The following is a 16602-nucleotide window of genomic DNA, read 5'->3' as shown; positions in this document are numbered from 1 at the left end:
CTTGAACAATTTACCAATGGTATTTTACCCTCCATTACCACTCGCCTTGAACTCTCTCGTGTGATGGAATTGCGCGGGAACGTCTCGAAGACATTAATTTAACCTGTTGTTACCTCAGAGACGCGCGCATTGCGTTACACCCGCCGCGCACCGCGCATGCTCCGTGCTGATGTATGCGCCATTGTACGGCGCGTGCGCACGACCGAGATCCTATCGTCTTCCAGGAACTTTCCCGCGCCCGATCTCATCGCGCTGTGTTGTGTTGTGCATTACTGAACTGTTGAAAACGAAACTCTTCCGTGGTGACGTCGCGCTGTCGTCCGGCTACTGTGTTCACTCTTCTGGGATTTAATTTGGTTGTTCAATTTTACTTTCTTGTATTCTTGAAAATTAAACGTTGTGTGTTTACTTTTACTCTCAATAAAATGGTTGGTTCATTGTTACTGTTTTGGTAACCACCTTAGTTTCGCTAAATCGTTCTGAAATTCATATTCATTCACTCTTCCTTTGTTTTTTGACAAATAATTTACCATTTGACAAAGCATTTGCCGTTGTTTGATTTTACTAGTCTGTTTTAGTACTCACGTTTGGTACTCTGCAGTCGATATTTTTCAGAACCCGGCCTTGTTTAGTCTTTTAACGCGAATTAAATGTATGCTCTAAAGCAGTATGTTTGTAACACTTCGACAGGATTACCGTCTAGCGAAAAGTTAAGCGAAAAGTACTAATAGTGCTAATATGGTGATGTTGGCGTCGATTAGTACATTACGTTCAGTTGTGAAGTATCTGTTAACTCCCCTCATGCTTTGTTGTATAATGGGAATGCAAATGTGAAACCATCGGAACTCGCTATTTGAAAAGGTGCGTCTAGCAATTTGTTTATTTGTAATGTTATTAACACACAAGAAAAATGCAAACTACACACCACAATCGTATTGATGTGCAATGTTGTTTTAGTGTACCGGTATCAGATTCTGATAAGAAACAAAGATTTTGCGTTCTTCACGCTCGATTGGGAGAAAGTGATAGAATTTCGCTTATTCAATGAAAATATGATTTCCTCGCCAGGTTTCCATTTCCTACCCCGATGTAGACTACGTGGTTGGGGTTGCATGAACAGTCGATAAGTTTGACATTCCACATGGAGGGGTTGCGGTGAAGCGTAAGGGAAAGATAAACTCCCCTTTGTGTAATGCATTGTTTAACCGACGTAGTCTTTAATTACCTACGTGGAGTTGTAGAAATAACTTGCTGCTGTGCGCAGAGGTATTTCGTGTTATTGAATTATTTACCCTTTTGAGGTAATTTACCTTCATTGAACAAAACGCATGTATTGTTAAGGGTTGTTGTGGAGATTATTGTAGGTGAAGCTAAATCGATGAGGTTAGGACATGCTTGGTTAGTTTTAAGTTAGGTTAGGCTAAGTTATGTTAGGTCATGTCAAATTATTGTAACCGCAAGTTTACAGGTTGTCCCGTAAAAACAGCCAAACTCCGAGAAATTGTTCAATGGGACAAAATAATGTAAAACGCAGGAATGAATTATTTTCCGAATGTATAAAATGGCGACACCTGACTAACGAAGCGATTTAGGAAACAAAACATTCTAGAAATTCTGATTATTTCGACCCGTATACATTTCGGAGTTTAGCTGTTTAATTACGGGACATCCTGTAGACGACGCCTTTTAGTGGACATTTTGTTGTCTCTGAGGTCTATAGATTACTAGTCTTTGGCGCGATCATAGATTAGAGGAGTAGACCTCCTTTCTACTTCTTTAATCTTTGGTACTATGATGGATAGGTACATGGGACTTAATTGTGACAATATTTTCCCTAACTACCCTCTCTACATTTTGGGAATCTGTGTCATACAATCTTGCCCTTGTCCACCTCATGTAACCGTTGTACATTATCAGCTCATTTACCTCATAACATTTGTTTCACGAGGTGTCACATATTGAAACGTCATAGTTGCGCTCCGTGGAACCGTTGCATTCTATGTTGGAACCGTTGTACCCTCGTTCACCGAAACTCACGAATTGTCGAGTCAGTAAGGAACAATGTAGAGTCACCGAGTAGTTCAGTTCTGTGGTCATTATGGTCCGTGACTGGCCATCAGAGGTCGTGTACAGTTAGTTGCTATTGTGCTGTGTTGTATGAGTTATGCTCCACTTGTGCCGTGACCTGGACCTGAGCCGGAGACATAACAATGTGACGTGTTAGAAGTAGTTTTACAAGTCTTTTGTATTAGTTAACTCTCATCTTTTCCTGAATCAAGATTCAAAACTATAAAGAAAATAAGTGCGGACCTTAACTTTCGAGAATTGGTTTAGGTAATTAATTTAGGAATAATATTTCGGTCAAATAAATAGACAAAAAACTTGGAATATATACACAAAACAGCATTTTGGGTACAATTGAAAAAGGTCTAGGACAAAGAGCATAAAAATTGCTCGTACGATTTTCGTATAGTCTGTATGATGGAACATGTCTCCTACCTCCATCTATCCCGGGATAGGCCCGGACCTTGAACCATTAGGCAGTCCCCAGGTAAACCGAGGGTAATGAAACAGGTTCCATCATACATACTATAGTGTTTGTAAAAACAAGTTGATATCAGATAGGTTTTATGAATAGTAGTGATGGATGTGTGCTTTCGAATATGAGGGGAAATTTTGTGTAATAGGTTTTAGTGAGGTCTAGAATGGTGTAATGGCGAACGGTTTGAATCAACGTGTTGAATCACGGGTACCGTTTGATCTATACAATAGGCCGTGTAGGTAAGTGTTGTATAAATTTGATCATATCAATAAGGACCGAAGCACCGAAGTAATATTCTACATAGGGGCTTAAGGGTCTTCTTCTTGATCTACCTAGATTTGAAGTAGGAAGAACAGTTTGTCAACAGTCCTTTTTCCCAGTATCAAGTCGTCAAATCCAGCCTGTGCGATTTAATCTGGGAATATAACAAATGGTACCGAAAATAGCCGATTGTACGGAACCACACGGGCTGCCCATTACAACTAATGGTGTGGAACTTGTGTAGACAATGGCTGAATGGCTCTAATGGCGGATCCGCTCGACCATGTCCGTCCGTCACACGTAGCGGCGTGTGTGCCATTGGAAACGGTCAAATTGGAAAATGGCAAAGCATTGATAAGGGTCTGTAATTTGATTGTTCACGCGTGTTGCCATTTCTAACACAAATACTCATCGAATGGTCTACTGTATACAATTTGAAACTGTGAAAGTTTCTTTAAGTACATGTTTACGTACTGATTCAGAACGTTTGGTGAGTTTTTTTAATGATAACAGTCTAACTACTTGACCACTTTCTTGTTGTAATTTTCTCATCTACGTTCAGAAATTTACTTTCTGTTTGTGGCAGTTATGCTTGATTTGTTGCTTGTAAACATGCAGTCTCTCATTTATTCGATAGCAAATCCATAATTATTAGTGCAAATTTTAAAGTGTAAAAAGAGTAACCAGAGAATTTTAAGTGTTATCTCATCCATCTTTATTCCGTGGACCATTTAAAAATGTTCAAATTTACCTGGACCTTTAAAATAACTCTCTCAAAAATTCAGATGAAATTTTATAAATTCTAATTTTTGCAAGTGGTAAATTAAACATGATATCTTATTCTTAATAATTCGTTTTCCAATTTATGTATGAGCGATATTTAACTTAGGCCTACTCAAATGGCTGTGACTAACTATGACTCGTGCAGCACAGAACCTGGCAATTATTACATTATATAATCCAGCAAAAGTGTTCAGTACAACCATAGCCACCTCTGGGACGACACCTGTACAACTACCTCTTGCACGTGCATTTACTAGAAGTAATTAAATTCTTATCGGTTACGTTAAATGTTTGCTTTCAGTTTCGACAACGCCCAGCATGTATGTGAGGATTTGGGTTGTCACATATTCGGAAATTCTGTTAATTAGCATTCCCAGAGGGGCCAGAGATATTAAAACTTGTTCATCAGAGAAGAGTTCTTTCGAAAAATCAGCATCAACATCCTTATCTTCTAAAGTCCACTCTGAATCAAATTCTTCCCTCTAAATTATCCATGGGTTTCATTACTGACTTTTGTGAGTGTCAGTGCAAATCCTTATGCAAAATGCTGTTTTGGAGGCGTACGAAAGGCCTAAAGTCTGCGAATGACGAATAATATGGCGGCTCTTTGTTCACATTTTCACTTGTAACAGCAATTTTCTCGGCTATTCCACGTTCTTTCAATTTCTTAACTATGTCTAAATCTGTTCGCCCATTAGGACGATTAAATTGACTACATACTTTTCTCTCTAATTTCAGTATAGATTGTGTATGCAATCTCGTTTCTGTAGAAGAACTGAGCAATTTTAACACGTTGAGAAATAATTAAACTAATCCATTTCGTAAATGTGTTGTAATGGACTATGTGTTACATACATGCAACAACGAACAGCTGTTGAAATTGTCAGTGTTGCCAAAATAGGAAAATGAAATCTCCCTGTATTTTTGCAATATTCCTCACGTCCAAACCAAGTGAAGCTGTTCGGTTCGCGAAACAACAGCTGTAGGCAATGTTCATTATTACACAGCCAGACGAGTTGTGGGTTTTACGAGCTACAGTCCTGTTTAACTATCTGTTGTTAAGTTAAGATGTAAATCATCGTACTTGGAGTATCTGGTCTGCCTTCTGTTCTTGCCGCTAGATGAACAATCATTATTATATCATACTAGCTGTAACCCGCGGGCTTTGCCCCGTTTAACTTCTTAATTTTCAAGATTATCTAGTTCGCATGGCTCAATTGTTCGCTACGCTCACTCACCTTTAGGCTGGAGCTCGTTCGCTACGCTCACTCACCTTTAGGTTGGAGCTCGTTCGCTGCGCTCACTTGCCTTCAGGTTAGCTCGTTCGCTACGCCTCCAGGTTGAAGTTCGTTCGCTACGCTCACTCACCTTTTGGTTGCAAATTAGCTGTTGTCAAAATAAATGTAAAAGAAATAATAGTGCTGCACCCTGTTGGTAATCCTTGTAACTTTAATGCTATTGAACATCATAGAACAGAACCAACTTGTTAAGTTGAAACAGCTGTTAAGATTCAATAATTCCATTTCTCATAAGGTTAACATAGGAAACTCCAGAGCCACTGGGGCGGAGCCCGAAAGGATTTTTGAAATAAGAATATGCCTATATGTTAATCGGGAATGTGAGCTATCATCATGCCAAATTTCAGCCCAATCCGACCAGTATTTTTTGCGTTCACTTGTCACAAACATACATCCATACATCCATACATCCATCCATCCAAACTTTCTCATTTATAATATTAGTAGGATTAGTAGGATGTTATGTACCGTAAAGGGGTTAATTGAAAAAGAGTAGCGAACTAACATTTTATGTTTTTGTATTTTTTCCCGATTTGTTATTACGAAAAAGCCAATTTGGGTTCACCGGGCTAACCGTAATTTTCATGGTAATGTCTGTAAGTTTGCGAACCAATCCCATTCGAACGTTGGAAAAAGGTTGTGGAATAATATGGGTTCTTAAAATGTACCAATAATTTTTTTAGTTAAGGATAACAAACATTTAGTTCATTGTACGCTCTTATACCTCCACCTATATGCTTCCCCTACTGATATATTGGAAGTGATAAACACGGAACTTTTTCTCTCATTTTAACCTTTTTGAGAATTAATTAGTTCTTTTGGTCTGCTTTACGGCTATTGTATATCTTTTAACAAAATATTGCTACGGTATTTACAGTTTGGCAATGGTTCATTAAGGCCAAGATGGCGAATCAAAAGAACGTAAGTTATTGTTTTGGTAGTCAATAAAATAATTTTTTTGTGGAACAATTAAATTATTTAATCTGTCTGTACAGTAGTAAACAAATGGTAAATATAACTTTCCTTACTGGTTTAATATTGAAGTTTAAACTTTGATATTCTCAATCTTCCAGGAATCGTTAATGCAATTGTCACTTCAGAGGACCACTGTTTTATTACCTCTTAATATTACAAAATATATCTTGTATGATCTGTATAATCCTTAATTTATAATTGCTTAAACACTTCAGAGATCAAAATACGACCGTGTAAGTAGAGTATGGGATACCGTGTATCTTGTGCGGTTCAACTTTTTCTCTTTGACATAGTTTTCTCACGTTTTTGTCTTACCTGAGGCAACCGCTGCGACATTACCGACCTTAGTTTATATTTACTACTCTACGCAGCCGCAACATCTTCCCGGCGATCATTGAATTCTCCACTCGTAAAGTGTATACGCGTTGTCACGTTCGCTTCTTCAGTTCTTTACTACGAGAAATCGCGGCGTTCTATGACGGGAATGAAACGCATTTCCATCATTCCCGACCGCGACCAATCGGCGACCCGCTTTCTGCTGTTTTGCAGGGTTTGCGCCGTTTCCACAGTTCTTGCCTAGTAAATTGCGTTGCTGCGTTTAGACTTTGATGAAAGAAGTGGTTGTGATGTTTTTCTTAAGGATGGAGGATACTATTAACTCATTGTACTCATAAGTGAGGAGCGTGGGAAGTGAAATATAAATGTTTGTTTTAGTTGTAGATCGTAAAACGATTACAGTGATCGGTTCTAAAAGCTGAAGATTGTAAACAAAACTTGGAACTGATACCAAGCCACTCTTCTTCTCCCATTAGATTACAGATTAGACACTAGGTCAACACTTTAATCTAAGATATAACACAGATGTTGACAACAGCCTGTAGGTTCTGATACGTTGTTGGGCCATTTTAGTTCTTCGTTTTTGGTTTCTCTTAACTTTGTATAAAAAGTGTCAAAATCGATATAAGACCGAGAAACAAATATAAAATATGTTTTATAATTATTGGTGCAGAAAGTTATTTTATGCTTATCTCCATTGTAGGTCTTTTTGGGTGTCTTTTAACTTTGTATAAAACGTGTCATAATCGAGATAAGACCAAGAATCGTATCTGAAATATGTTAGTTGTAATTATTGGTGCACAAAGTTCAAACATTTTCTTTATCTGCAGTATGTATGGCAAATTTGTAACTACCTCTACTGAAGACGATATGGAATGTAATAAATAAAGATTTGTGCTCTACCTAATGGGATGTACTAGGTTAAAATTTGTACTTTAATACTTTCTTATTAAATGGCAACCATACAAAGTAGGTATTTTAAGCCAAGTATGAATGGAGATGAGTGTAGGATGATTGGCGCGATCTGTAGTCTTGTTAGTGACTATGGCCGACATTCCTTAGACACAGCTGTTTAGCCCATACAGCTAATGGCAACTAAGGGACCTACAGTTTACAGTGGAATCCGAACCACATTTTTGCCTTGGTATATACAAATTGGTCTAATTATCGGGATAATACTGCGGATAGTCATAGTATAGTACTTCACCTACCTCTACCCAAGGTGTGGTAAGGTAAGGTATGTACCTACCCAAGATGGCTAGGTATGTGGCCTTGGTCTGCAGTACGGGATGTGATGACTGTGTTGGTAGAGAGTGGGCCCTGAATGTGTGGTCTGCACGAGTCTTTGAACTGTGATTAGTTTGACAGAAAATTTGTGATTAATTACAAATGCTCTAAAATAAATTGTTGATGAGTCCAATTTGATAATTGATACTCAAGGTGAATTCTGAATTCAATCATCAATCAATCGGTTTGCAAGGAAAATGTAAACTTTTCTGCTTTTTTACGTTTTACCTTTACATCCTAGGACGCTGGAATTTATCGCGGAACCGTTTCTACATTACTTCAGGCTAGGCATAAAGGCCTATTATCACTTAGATAACATCCATCGGTGATTGGCAACATTTGAACCTGGGACCGAAGTTCCACATTACCACTATACCAGCTCCTTCCCAATATTTCCACAATATTTGTGCATACTTACTCTAAATATATTTTATCGTGTGCCGATTTTAAATTCAAACGCTCAAAATCCGCTCCATTGATTGATTGATTGCTTGACAGGATTGATATTAAGAACCAGCGTTCAAACGAAGAAAGGAAGCAACCGTTCACTTGGAGAGTAGACCTCGTCAGAGTCGTGTGACGATAATTCGGTTCTTATTAAAAAAAACCTCATTCGCAGCTGGGATCCGCGAATATTATTGGCGTATATATTATCGCTGAGCCGGGATATTATATTCAGAGTAAAATTGTACAGCATCGAACTGATAGCAATTGTCGAATTTACCGAAGTGTCATACGTTAAATTAGGAATAAATTGATCAAAAATCACAACTTTCTCAGAACATTGAGAAATTTTACAAACCAAAAATCTTAAAATACTGTCGTCGGAAATAACCGTCATCACTTAAATTATCTTAACAAGTTGTAAAAAAAGTTTTCAGATTTGATGTGACTTTAGTCGAATGTTATCTGATAACCTCCTTTGTTTTGTTCCAGAGCCAAGAGGACATCGGGAAGCGAAGGGCTGTCCAAGAGTCGCAGCCACTCTGCGATGAACGGAGAGGTGGTGCTGCGGCCGCCGAGTGGTGTGACGGAGGCTCTACCACTGCGGAGATGCAGAACTCAGCCAATGGACGAGTGTGACGAACCGCTTACCAACAGAGCGTCCATCACACAGAGGTAGACTGATTCAATACGCTTACGTTGGTCGTACGTAAATTAAGATCTTCAAAACGCTCCTGTCACAGCCATGCAAGCAGGTTACAATCCAAACGACAGCGTTCTGTCTACTCAATGGAAAAACGTTGAATAAATGTTTATGACCATCCCCGAACTCCCTTAATGCCTTGCACACATTTTGTATGGTAAAGTTTTATACTCAATTCACATCTGTCAATTTGCTATGGACTTGAATAGCGCTTGACGATTGAAACTACAGAAGTAAAACCACACAACGAGGTTCATTCAGGAGTATTAATTTTTCTTAAACTACGTTTACGAGTACATGATGATACTAAATGTCCCATGAGTCTCAAACAATTTACAATATCAACAGTATTTGGAACTTGACATTGGTCTCAGATTTAAAATACATATATATTGATTGCGATTTGTGACTGGAGCAAGTTATGGAGAGGTTTATGAACAACCTTAATATTTTTCATCTTCACAAAATCTGCAGGTAATACTTCAGGACATCTGTGTCCTGGTCTTGATAATTATCCTGATCATCAAAATAGATTTTTATTGAACAATAAACTAAAATGCACTATAACTTCCCAATATAAACAATAAAAAAAACCTTGCAATTTGTACAAAATTACTCTTAACAACCTCATCATCCCTGTGGAAAAACTTTTTATAGATGTACATTCTACCAATATAAATAATCCCAATTTTCAATAATTCAAGTCAACCTCTGACCTCAAGTAAATATTTCCGATACAAAAATCTACAGTTGTCCTTTCTCACCACAGTTGGGAGTCAGTCATTCACTGTTCTGCAGCAATGTTGTTGTTTACTGGGACACAGGAAGTTGTTGCATTATCAGCAAGTTGATAACTCGTGTCCACATGTTGGTCCACCAGATGCAAGCATATGTTTGAAGTAGTTTAATCATATGAATTGAGTTATACAAAATTTTTTTCTTTTTATTCTTAAAAAATAAAATTGTAAATGACAGTTCAAAACATGCTTGGATAAATTTATCAGTTTAGATGTTGTGTGATCCACCTAAAGTAGGGCCTGTCCTGTTACGTTGATTGTAGAGTTGAAAGGACCACCCATGGTTATAACCGAACTCTGTTGTACCTGAATGAAAGAGATTGGTGTAGTGGTCTACATATAACCTGCTGAGCAAAGCCTGTCTGTAGGGTTGTGATTTGAATCACATAAGTGTTAACTGTTACAGTACGGTTAGGATTTTTCTTGCGTTTGTGTGATCACATTAAGTAGTTAGGCCTTTAATACTTTTATCACTTTATTGAAGCATCTACTTGTCTCAAAACCAAGATTTAATGGAAAAAGGTGTTGTGTACAGATGTGTTGTGAAAATATATTTTTGTCAAATAATTCAATTGTTTAATTTTGCAGGTCTGCTATGGACAATATCATTGTGCAGTTTTTGTTGTATCAAGTTTGTTCTTTCATTGTCAAACAGAACATTAGAAGTATAGAAATTAAGTGTTTTGTAGTCCCTGAAACGTGTGATTAAAAGCACAAGTTTGTCTTTAAAACCTAACTCCATCAGATGGAAGGGTTGTTAAAAATTCTTTCCACAAGGATACAGTCTACTCCATACTGTCAAACCCCCACCCACCCCCCACCCCTTAATGTTACTCAGTTTAAAGGGTTCTATGTTTACCTGGCTTTATCAGGGGTTGTCTAACCACCAGGAAGTAGTCTCTTAAGATTGTTTATGTCTGATAAAAGGAGCCATGTGTTTCTCTCTAATCTGTTGCTGTCTTCTACCCTCTATCTTCAACGTATCCACAGCTTATACGCATTTCTCATGTTGTTTTGAATTTTATTTGTTTATTACCATTTATTTTTAACAGTAAAGAGGTTAAATACGTCCTGTCTTACTGTCAGTGATCCTTTTTTTAGTTTGTGACCAAGGTTTCAACCTAAGGGTTCATTTTCAAGCTTTCTACCTAGTGGTCCAAAAAATGTATCTCCCTAGTTTCGAAGAGTTGTCAAATACATTTAACACTAACAGAAAAACGTTTAACAAACATTTGGTCAATTTGTTATACTGAAACGTGGTTAAGATGAGTCATGATTCTGGTTTCATTTATTTTTCTTGTTGCAGATTAGAAGCCCTGCAGAAGAGGGGACAGACTGATTGGAAAAAGAGGATTTCTCGGTTGAATCCAGGAGAGGAACTTCCCTCGACAATCAGCATAAATGTGAGTCAGTTTGTTTTAATAAATTTTGTAACCTCTGTCTCTTTGTTTAGCACTGAATTTTTGGGGTTAAAATTGTTATTTTGTTCTGAAATTGATTGTATTTTTGATTGTTGGTTTCCTGTAGAAAGTTTCTGTTTTATGTAAGAATTTGTCCGCTTGTGTTTTCCACTTGTGTTTCGCAAGACGTAGTGAGCCGAGTCCAATGTTGAGGATACAGTTGGATTGCTGCGTTTGGTCGTAATCATCTTGATTGCAGCAGTGAAGGCCCCAAGCCTGAGGCAAAGATTGACCTTATGACCTTCATTGCTTTGCTGACCTTGTCTTCTTTTAGAGGTCGTTTTCCGTGTAATAAGGTCTTCCAGAATCAGTCTGCGTTTGGTATTTTTGACGTTAGGGGTTTTACTAACTTCTTTGTTTAGTTAATATTTGATCTTGTACAGAGTTAAAGGTTTTGTTAATTACGTATGTTATTAATTTTATTGAACTTGTTTGATTAGTTCCTAGCCTATTTTTGGTTAACTATGAGGGTCTTTGTCTTAAGGCTAACAACAAAATTTATACATTGTTAATAATAATTCATCCCATACGACTAAAATTATTTAAATAGTTAATCGCATTAAAACACTCATGACTTAAAGGGACTTTTACGATAGTTCACCGCTTTAAACACAGATGAATGAAAGTGTTATTTAAGTTTCCCACCAGATGTGAGGATAGCACTTGTCGAGATCAGCTGAGAAGACATTTAAACAGGAAGTGTGTTGAGGAATTCCCAAGGCCAGCAGATGGTAATTGACAATTCTCGCAGTGTGGTGCTCTGTTGTTAGTGGACTACGAAAGATAAACAAAGGCTTGGCTTGTTGACTGGCCTCAAGAGTTTGAATACTTAAAGACATGTATTTGCAATTTGCTTTCATGTTTGTGGCATTTAACTAAGACAATATTTTCCGGTGTAGTATTAGAAAATCTAAAATATCAACACTGCCTTCGGTATCATCCGACGAAATAAATGCATACAGTTTATATTTATTACTTATTACATGTACAATGAGTTATATTAGTTGTAGTTGTTGAAATATTAAAATGATTTGTTTTAAATTTTAGTTGCTTCCATTTATTGGCAACAAAACAATGACGAATAGAGACTAGGCAATAAACACTTGACAGTTAATGTAGTAAAAAAAATTAGTCTTGGATACACTCATGTTTTACCGTTCATCTCTTCCCCTAAAAATTTATCCTATGACCAATTTCTGGTGATAAACATTAAGCACTATTTGTTAGCTTTCTTTTGAATACCACCTTTGATGGACAATCATAACCGCAAAGTATTACTGGTTCACACGGAGAAAGTTAAGTAGGTTAATAATTAGAGGAGACTATTAGTTGTAATGGATAGGCTATCAGTATGATGAATGGAGTCCTCACTACAAACACACACACACACACACACCTGCTGTCACTGTCAGGACATTGACCTCACACCCACACTAGTGTCTAACTGTTAGGAACATCTCAGGTGTTGTAGGCAATATGAAGGATAGTGCTAACTCAATGGTGTTGAAAATAGTTAAGTTACAAATATAAAAATGTTTAATTAATAGTGTTTTTGGCTTGTACGGACCCTAAAAAAAAATGTCCAGTGGTCTCTGACTTGTAGTTACCATTAAGACTACTTTAATTGATACAGTTTACTTAACCGTAGGAAAATTCGCGATGGCTAAAAACTATGTTGTAGAGCGCAAATGCGACCTTTTTTTGTTGTAGGACGCTAGGACCTAGCCAGGGATTGTTTTTCACATTACCTCAGGCTAGACCTAGGTGTTGTGACATTATCAGTTAGATAAAATCCATTGTTGATTTTGCGGAATTTGAATCTGGGACCTCAAGGGCTGAAGTCCCACGCTCTACCACTAGCTTGCTCCCCAAACTGTGACATAACAGCCGTTATGTATAAATTATTATTGTTTGTTACTGTTACGTTGGTTGGATTTATTTTAAAATACCTGTGTTAATTGTCTTACATAACTCCGCTCGAACCAAATCGTTCAATGCCTATACTCTCAACTGTTATGTATTAATTGTTATTTACAAAACTCCTTTGTGTAATAGAACTGTATTACTCAAACAGATACGACCCTAGGCAAATTTAAAATTTACTTTTGAAATATTTTCTTAACTGGTCTCACAAAATTGTATTGGATTCAGAATCAGGAATCAAATTATATACTTTAAAATAATATTCAGAACAGTAACATCACCGGTTTTCCTATATTTTACCTTCATTTGAAAACTACATTCCTATATGTTTTTAAACTGTTCATAAACCTTGAAATTTATAGCAATTGAAACGTGGGTGGGTTTGACAATGTCAGAATCGAATGTGATAATAAGTAGCATCAAAACAATGGCTGTATGGGTGTGTCAGTGAACTCCTCCCAGGCAGTTCTTACTTTATCCTGTAGTAAATTGTCTGTAGCTTGGTCAGAACATTGTCAGTGGTTATTGTTTACAGTGGCCACGTCTAACTTATTTATAGTAATTTTCAATATTTGACTCCAAAAAATTTTGTGATTAGAATATTCTATAACTTTTTTCATAGAAATTGTAAATCAGATGTGCCACTTGACAAATTTATGAGGAATCGGTGTTTTATGAACAAAAGAAAATTGTGTTTATGATTCTATGAAATAAAAAATATTTGTCATTTTTAATCGAAAAGAAGTTAATTAATAACTGAGCAAATTACATTTTAGCAGTAATGAAAAATAATGATCGAGCAATAATGTACTTTGTATAAAATATTTTACTGAACTTTACTATTTGTGTCATGAAGCCTAAATCATAATTGTAACTGTTGACCTTTTCGGGATCCATTCATTCTCACTGACTTTATCACGGTTGACATTTGGACACTTGAAATTAGTCAATAATGGTAATTTGTTAGTATCAGACGGTTTAATAGTATCATTTTCATTACACTAATTTATATCATTAATGGATGATGTTCTTGTGAAAAATGTTACATATTGATGTTTTGATGGTTCCTGCAATTACACAGACGCAAACACTACACAATAACGTAGCAGGGCTGCGGGGAGCGTTTTGCAGGCACTTACTTTGAATTGTATTAAAATAGATTAGGGATTATCATGTCTCTGAAAAAAATCTTTGCTGAGTATAAGTTCTATCAATAAATTAATTTTATAAAAAAAATAAATTAGACATTATTTTTAAATTGGAATAAAATTACAACAAAACTTATGAAAGTGAGCTTGTCAAATATTATTTCAATGTGCATTACTCCATTCTATGAAAAAATATATTTTATAGAAAATAAGGTTGATTAAATTAAAATAAATTTGGAACGTTCAACCATTTTGCATTACCTATATTAGCATTTTGTGACTGATAAGTTGATTTTAATTATAGTAGGTGCTGTCAAGTTTATAAAATAAGAGCTTTTCAGATTATATTTGAGTATTTGAATCAGAGTAATTGTATTATTTAGGTTGCACAAACTACATTTCTTGTAACCCTTGCCTTTTAATTTATGAATTTAAGCTTTTTCATTAGTTTACTATTAACTATGTATATTTAGTTATATGACTACACTATCTAAGGTTTAGATTATGCTTCGGAGCCTTGATTCTAACCTAATAACCTGAGATAACCTAAACCTAAACAGAATTTGCTAAACATAAAATTTCAATCTAAAAACATAGCGGTTATGAATTAACGAAAAAAGTCCGACAAATTTATTTCATCAACATTGCCTTAATCTATTCACTAGGAACTACACAACTACCTTCACTTCCTTTTATTGTCAGGTCAGGTAACTGGTGAGGACGCCACCTTATGTGGACATAGTCACCTTGACACCCCAAGGTCTCTGACTGTTCTACTGCATCAGTCAGTCAGTAGTCAGTAGTCATCAGTCAATATCAGCTGACTTCCTGAGTCGTTGACCCTATCTTTTGTCCATCCGTGTAACATATTGTCCTCTCAGCAGTCTACATGATACACCCTGCATTGTTGTTGATCTGTGGTTCCACTAGTGCAGTGCATGTGTGGATGTGTGTGTTTGGCGGTGATTTGGTTTTTCTTCGGACGTTACGTGAGAAATTTGCCTCAGTTTTTGCATTTTTTTGTGTTTTATTGTCTAGTTTGTTGATGAAACTGTTAGGTTTTGTTTAGGAGAGATTAAAATTATTGTAATTATAAGGATGTAACTTGTTTTAGTGATGATGTTCGTAGTACATTCATAAAATACTAACTGGTATAGTCAGTTTTTTTGTTTTTTTTTTTTTGTTTTTTATTGAAGTTGAAATAATGAAGAATAATGTTTTAGTTAAATAATGATTGAGCTTGAATGTTCATAACAGTTTTTTGCCGTTAATTCATTCATTTTGTCCTACAAAATTTATAAATAATATTTTCATCACTTACTGCATACAGTACTTCTCTTAAGAACACATTCAGTGGGTAGTATATTTGACTATTGATACAACGAGACATTCCATCCCCATGTTTTAAGTTGTTGCTGGTTTTAAAATCAAAATCTTTGAAGTTGGTGTGACTGGTGTGAGCTACCAACAGATTGTGCTGATGTAAATTACAAATTTCTGTCGAATACACAGACTGTTTTACCAAATTAAACTTATATAATGACTTATTGTGAGCTATAGCAACTGTTACGACCCATTAACTTTGCCAGCGACAAAAAAATAAGGTAGACAATGGAATTTTATACACTGCTAGTAAATTCTGTGACTGGCTCACACAACTATGTTCTTTTACCAATTAAGTTTTGGCATTGGCAACAGCTGTTCTATAGATGGGATGTCTACTTCAATATCCATTAGTTAATGGACTATTCAAAAAACTTTACATCACTCAGTACACAGCTGTTGATTCACTAAGCCACACTTTGGCAACGATTTTTGGCAACCGTCTATTTCCGTGTGCAGTGGGTAGACTTATTTCCGACAGTTTTTAGTTTCACAAACTCGGCCAGCAACAGATAAACTTTGACCAAAAATTATCTGTGTGTAATCGTTTTGTTACGTAGTTCACTTTAAATTTTCAGTTTTTCTCAAACTTTGTCAGTGTCTAGTTGTAGTGCAAGTGAATATTTCCTGTGAAAAGTGCATGTTGCCATTTTTGCCTTATCTAAAGATATGTGATAAGTGGGACTTATTGAGAATTTGCGATTATCAGTCCATATCAGTTGTGCAATATCACTTAAGTGTTTTTTTTTTTTTTTGTATTTGAAGATTAAACTTTTCTTGTTGATAACTTCTTGTTAAGATCATCAATGTTTAATCTTAATGAAAGAGATATACAAATACTAGTAATGATTTATTATAGGCTAGTAAATTGTATAAGCTTTAAATGCAAAATACCTTGTCTCAAGTGCAAAATCTCGTTTGCACAGTAATTTAGTAAAAAGTCTAAAGGAAAATACGAAAAATCTAGCTGTTAATAATGATAATCTAATCAATACTGATCAAAATTGTGTTATACTATTAACACCACTGCACAAATAATCAATAATCTTTGATTTGATGATCCACTAATCATTGTTTATTTTCTTAAATTCATTCAGTAATCAATCCACAGGCCGAAATAAATGTACGTAATGGGTTTCCCTAGAATCTTGATTAAACACAGACTGAGTCAACCAACAGATGACAAAATGACTCATTTCATTGATAAATCATCTTATTTTCCAGTTGTTTCTGTTTCCACCACAGTAGCAGCTGTTTTGTCT

The 16602-nt window shown here is 36.0% G+C and overlaps 1 protein-coding gene across 4 annotated transcripts in view; it reads left to right on the top strand.

Moving 5' to 3' along the window:
• LOC129002235 (supervillin) overlaps positions 1–16602 on the top strand; it is a 152799-nt gene that overhangs the window by 96745 nt on the left and 39452 nt on the right. For all 4 annotated transcript variants that reach the window (XM_054429887.1, XM_054429889.1, XM_054429886.1 and 1 more), the window contains 2 exons: positions 8419–8601; positions 10733–10829. In XM_054429887.1, the coding sequence (XP_054285862.1) occupies positions 8419–8601; positions 10733–10829 (280 nt within the window). The remainder of the gene's footprint in view (positions 1–8418; positions 8602–10732; positions 10830–16602) is intronic.

Source organism: Macrosteles quadrilineatus, unplaced genomic scaffold, assembly GCF_028750875.1.
Source record: "Macrosteles quadrilineatus isolate MER2022 unplaced genomic scaffold, UCM_ALF_1.0 Scaffold_9__3_contigs__length_116548681, whole genome shotgun sequence".
Taxonomy (NCBI): domain Eukaryota; kingdom Metazoa; phylum Arthropoda; class Insecta; order Hemiptera; family Cicadellidae; genus Macrosteles; species Macrosteles quadrilineatus.
The sequence above is the reverse complement of the archived record's forward strand: the minus strand, read 5'-3'. Positions and strand labels throughout refer to the sequence as shown.